Source organism: Athene cunicularia, assembly GCF_003259725.1.
Source record: "Athene cunicularia isolate RWA chromosome 14 unlocalized genomic scaffold, athCun1 chr14_part1, whole genome shotgun sequence".
NCBI lineage: Eukaryota > Metazoa > Chordata > Aves > Strigiformes > Strigidae > Athene > Athene cunicularia.
The window spans coordinates 7,976,124-7,982,196 of record NW_020799118.1 but is presented as its reverse complement, the minus strand read 5'-3'; the positions used below and the strand labels follow the sequence as shown (position 1 = coordinate 7,982,196).

The following is a 6,073-nucleotide window of genomic DNA, read 5'->3' as shown; positions in this document are numbered from 1 at the left end:
CCCTATCTGAAAGAGTTTCTTTTTTCCTGTACTTCACTTGTAAGGTAATAGCAAAATAACACAACAAGTATCTATAAACATTTACAACTACATTTTTGTTTTTTAAAATAAATGTGGGAATATTTAATGTACCCCTACTCTTTTAGTCACAAAGATTTCATGTTCAAGCTGTGGAGAAATGGAAAGCAGAAAAAAGTATCTTTGAAAGGCAGGTATTTTAATAGTTACGCTTATCAAGACCGGTGGTTTTGGTTTATTAATTCATTGCATAATATGATGCCTAAAACTGGTTCAGGTTTATAGTATGTCAGCCACAAATTGGACTAGTGGTCTGTTATCATGCAATCTACTCACGCCACTGTTTGATAGGTGTGAGGTTTTCCAGTAAATGATGAAAAGGTTAATATGTGGTTGTTGTGTATTACAAGCTCCCGTATATAAAACCTGATCATGAGCAGCTTTAATACATAGCAAAATTATTTTTAGTTGATGTGAAAAATACATATTTGTCTTTAAGTAGTTTTCTCTACTTTTTTAGAAGTTAAATAATTACTGAACATTAGAGCCTGGCTTTGAGTTATGCTGTTGTTAATCCAGAGTAACCAATTGTCTAGAGCTATTCTATAATTCACCATTGTAAATAAAATAAAAATATAATGAAGTCATTAAGTTTCTATTCTACTTGAACACTGTTACATATAAGCTAGGAGTTGTTTTGCTTTTCCTGAATTACATAAACTTGTCTCTTTGTATAAATCTCATTTGGGAGGCACATCAAAATGTGGCTAACTTATCTTAAAGTGGCAATAAAAACCCATGGTATATGTTCACTGTAAAAACATTCTCTGTTTAATCAAAGTGCAGAATCTGACCTATAATGTAAACTATAATTTAAATCTTAATAGGTTAGAGTGTGCTTACTATGAGTTCTTTTCAAAATGTTGATCCAAAACATGAAAGAGGACATTAAATGGGTGAGCCAGTACATGCAGTGTCTGTGGATTACCAGTGGCAGTAAGGAGATCCCAGCATAAAGTGGTTTTTGCCTGATGCACAGCACACAGGGAGCCTTTGGTCGAGAGAAAAAGAAAATGCAGTTAGAGATACAGTCACTGATATCTAAAAATACTATTTAAGTGTTCTAGAACACTCTAAAATAAACTTGTAAAATAATCCAGCACAAACATTCTAGAAGGAAGTAAGTTTTTAAAGTTCTTTTCGTTTCAGGACATGTTTTGGCAGTATTCTTTGTAATAAAGATGAAAAATCCTGTTTCTAACCAAGCATTCAAAGACTAAAGATTTGAAGGCTGCAGTCAGTTCAAGTGCTGTGTGAGACAAAAATAACAACCTCCAAGCGTCAGGTTTTCCATTCTTGACACACCAGGTGAATGGGTTGTTTTATTGAGCGTTTACACTGTGGTGGCAGGGCAGGCCAGAGGAAGGGAGTGTGAAAGAGCGATGCGAGAGCTGAGTCAATACCCGACGTTGTTAGATGTCTGTCAGTACTTGGAACGCTGGGGTTGGCGGCATTGGCGTTGCCAAGTATTAGTTAAGTGTGCTGCTTTGGCAGCAGATTCTCAGAATGTACTTTTCACAAAGAGGGAGAATAAGTTCATTTTAGAAAGAACAAAAATCCATAAGGGCAATTATTTTGAGGGCCATTTCAACACACCCTGAATTTCTATAACTTCCGAAATAGCGCTCTAGTCTGTGTGGTTCAAACCAAGTTTTGTAATTTTATTAGTATTTCTTGACTATTTTTTTCCTGATTTAACTATTTCCATTTTAAGTTGCAGGTAAATGTTTACAAAACTCTTCTATTTTAAAAGGCCATTATGGTCTAATATGTATCTTTACAGCTGAGTGTGGTGGAACAGAAATGCTATGGACTGAAGTGTGTACACTTCTACAGCCTTAAAATAACAGGGTGGCTTACTCATGTCTGTTACTTCAAGTGTTTGTTTAACTACATTGTATTTACTTTTCTATTGCACATAAGCAACTAATGACTATAGCACCTCTCACTTCTCATAGTATTTATATTTCTGTAGTCCCCAGCAACTTTAACTATAAACAAAACCAGCATAGCACTCTGTAGGCGTACAGAAGGACTCAGAAAAACAGTATATCAAATAAATACTGCATCCCTCTGTCTTTCCTATCTACCATCCTGAGTGAGAATTCCTTTTTCTTCAAGGGGTTGACTGTTTTCACTGTGTTTTGATTCCTTCTGCCATGTCTCCTCTAGCCTGGTGTGCAAAGAGACATAGAGGTGGGTCTGGGGCATGAAAAGGGATCCCTGAAAAGCCGGGAGACACATCTTTTGTCTTCCTGAACTGCTTCATCTTTCCCTTTGGACAATAATACAGACCCCCATTTTACATTATTTAAAGATCATCTGTGTCATACTGCTTCACAGGACAGGAGATACAGTTCTCACTTCAGAGACTCTAAAATTTTGAGATCCTAACTTGAGAATGACAGATAAAAGGGAGAAAGGTGGTAATACATACCCAGGCACTATGGGAATGCATCTGTGTTACACAGGAAGGTTACCGGATCACCAGCATTATTATGGGGAGACAGGTTTTAATGGCTGGGGAGATGTTGAGAAGGGAGAGGATAGAAGGATCTCATGATAGGTTCTGTCATTCATTTTACACAAATTTTTTATTTATCTGTACCTCTTGGGAGCTTTTGTGTGCACCTGAAGTTGCTGACGCATTATAGTAAGTCTTGGCTGACTGACTCAGGAGGTGTTCTCAAAGAATATGGATAGTAGAACAGATTTGTAAAGCAGCGTCTTGAACAGTTAATGTGTCCTTTTCTCTTTTCCCTTTGAAAAAAGGAAACAGAATCAGTTAAGATAACAAATAGGAGGTGTCACCCAGAGCAGTCCCTTGCAGGGAATCTGCTGGTGATAAGTAATCAGAATTACAGAACTGTGTGTAGCTTTGTAAGGCCTGCCTGTACATTAGGACAGCACTATTGCAGGCTTAACACTGCAGGCACCTGTATGGCAAATACTTCACGATGGGATAACAGCAGGGTTGATTGAGGAATAGATGGGTTACTGGAGGGGGCATGCCAGTGAACCAGCTGCAGAACTCAACCTGCTGCTCATGCTGTGGGAATGAAATGATAGTAAAATACATCTCTAGTCGAGACTTTCAGATGTGACACAGTTTGGGAATCTGATCACAGTCCAGGCACTTCTGGTTTTTTTGTACTAGCTCCTGGTTGAGACCTGGTAACTATCTACAGGTCTGATTTGGGTGAAGTGAAACTGGGTGCTTCAGGACACTTCCAACGACTCCTCTCGGCAGTATGTTGCAATCTCCTGGCTGAGCCTGGCACACACGCAGCGTGTGGTGCCAGCACAAGGGAGGGAGTGGGGCTGGTGTGGCCATCTGGATCCACAGCAGGATGATGTGGCTGCGCACAGGGCAGGACTGCGGCAGGCACAGTTTACGTTGGTTTGCACACAGAACCACACCCTAAGGATTGAGGTATTTTTTCCTCTATATCCTCCTAAAGCAAAGTGAACCAGTTCAGCTTTTAAGTGCTTGCCTTTAAAAGTAAGCTCTGTAACTTTGTGCTGGGAGACAGCAGAGCATAATAGGCATGTTTAGGATCTGCTGAGAAACCTGCTTTTTGGCTGTTAGTTAATGCTATACAGTCAGGCTGTAATTGCTGATAAAACAGCACAGAAAATTAATCAGCATATGTATTGGATCTGTCTTAGCAGGTGTGCTGTGAATGAATGTGAAAGGTTACTTTGTTAATTCTGAAGGTGCAGTTAGTTAATAAACATTAACATCTAATTTTGAGACTAAAAAATGAATAGCAGCTATTTGGATAGTAACAACTATCTCTAGTTCTTGTGTACTGTTCTCTGAGTTGGCAAGAAAGGAGGCTTTTACTAAATCAATATGAGCTATTCTGGAGAGAAAAAACTATTTATTTTGTCTGGCACTCCGTGTTCCTTTTGCATAATAATGCATGGTTAATTAGTCTTCTGTCACTTAAGAGCTTCTTGGTTTGTCTGTGGCCAGATCTAGTTAGTTATTTAAACTGCTATGATGAGGAACAGCGAGAAATTTCATATCCCTCTTAAATGTATTCCAGTTAATGAACATATTGGTTAAACATATTTTATTACTGCTCTTTGTTAACTAACTTCAGAACTTTATGAAAGAAACAAATGTGGTTGTATATTTATCAACAGGCCAAGTTCTGGTAGAAATTTCAAGAACACACAAGAAACTTAATGACAGTCTAGAGGAGAGTGTAAGTTAAACAATTCCTTTTTTAATGTATTTTCCGTTTGAAATGATAAATTACTTTTGCCAATTTTTAATAACCATTCATTTGCTTTTCAAGTTCAAAAAATTTCATAAAGAAATTATATCTGAACTGGAGAAGAAAACAGACCTGGATGTGAAATATATGAATGTAAGTACATTCAATTCTAAAAGTCATATTTTATCTATTTCTAGTCAAAGAACTTTTCAGAAATTTTTCCCTAATAGTTAGTTAATTGATATGTTAGAACCGAGCTTTAGATACATAAACACGGCAAAAATTTTCATGCTTGTTTTGAGTTAAAATGGGAACCAATGCATGACTTCATATCATTTTTAAACTGAAGCTGAAAAAGGTGAAACTCAATTTGATGTGTATTAGCAATATATTGCAGATTATGGTAATGATTTTTAGTCACTTACCCAGGTACATGGCCGAGTGCATTATGAGATGTTTTAAATGCTTTGATTGCAGGCAACTTTAAAGAGGTACCAAACTGAACACAGAAGCAAATTAGATTCTTTAGAGAAGTCTCAGGCTGAGCTGAAAAAAATCAGAAGGAAAAGCCAAGGAGCACGAAATGTAATGAAATATGAACATAAAGAAATGGAGGTCAGTGTACTGTCTCTTACTTGTTTTTTTTCTGTGTATGAGAACTGGTCAACAGAAAATGTTAAGCTATTACAGGTCACATGAGAGTCTGTTTTAAAATTTGACTTCTGAGCCTTAGCCCAATTTTTGTATATGTAGTGTTATTAGTTACTACACATAATGCCTCCAAGTTGTTTGGCAACAGTTAAACTCTACAATTTCAAAGAACCTGCATTTTTGGTTCCTCAAAGTTGGTTTATATTAAAGGCACTCCTGGAGTATGTATTCCAGTTGAAATTCAGTGGCAGACTGTTCTGTACATACTCAGAGACTTCTGCTTTAGTTTCTAGGTTTCATCCCTTGACCACTGCTTGATTATTTTTTTAAAGTACCTCTGTAAGGACACCTTTATGCAGAGGTTTACACAGGGAGTCAGCTGTGCTATGCAAATTCAGTAGTAATTTGCTATAAATTAATTTCCCAGAGTAGGCAAATGCCAACATCTGTAATCACTTATTACCTCTGCTACTGATCTTGAAACAGCATTGCCATCTTGAGGTGAAATAAGAAATGGCAAGGCAATGAAAACTTAAATTAGGAAGTCATATTCTGGTTGTCAGGTATCTCTCAGAAGATACCTGCCATTGATATCTTTATTTGCACAATACTTTTACCTCATGCTAGCTTATATATATTTTCCCCCATATTTTTCTATTTGAATTTTCTTTTCAAAGAAAGCTTTGTTTATAACAAGGTATAGTAAAAATAAATACTACTAGCTCCTGTTTCTTACTACCTGTCTTTTAACCTGCATTCATAACAGGTGAGTTTTTAAGATAATGGACTGAGAATCCAGAGATTAACATTTAATCACAGCATTTAATTTAGCCATCAATCCTCATAACCTCAGACAAATACAGTTTAGTCTTTTTAGTAACTCATCTTCCCCTCTCTAAAATGAGGCAGAGATTCATCATAGTTTTGTGAGGGTGAATGTAACTGCTATGGAGCAGGAGGAGGTAATTAGTCTAATTAGAACACCTGTGGCCTCAAAATTGCTCAGCACAGTTGCTTTGATGTCATTCTTATTTACTGCAGCATTTTATTTAGGGTCTAAAAGACTTCCTTGTTTTGTTTCACTTCTGCCACCCACTATATAGATTATTGATTGCCTG

General features: G+C 37.0%; 1 protein-coding gene across 1 annotated transcript in view; it reads left to right on the top strand.

The window, feature by feature from the left end:
* BAIAP2L1 (BAI1 associated protein 2 like 1) overlaps positions 1–6,073 on the top strand; it is a gene marked incomplete at its 5' end in the record, with an annotated part of 33,480 nt that overhangs the window by 16,899 nt on the left and 10,508 nt on the right. Inside the window, 3 exon segments of the mRNA XM_026859235.1 lie at positions 4,231–4,292; positions 4,386–4,457; positions 4,782–4,919. Coding sequence (XP_026715036.1) covers positions 4,231–4,292; positions 4,386–4,457; positions 4,782–4,919 — 272 coding nt within the window.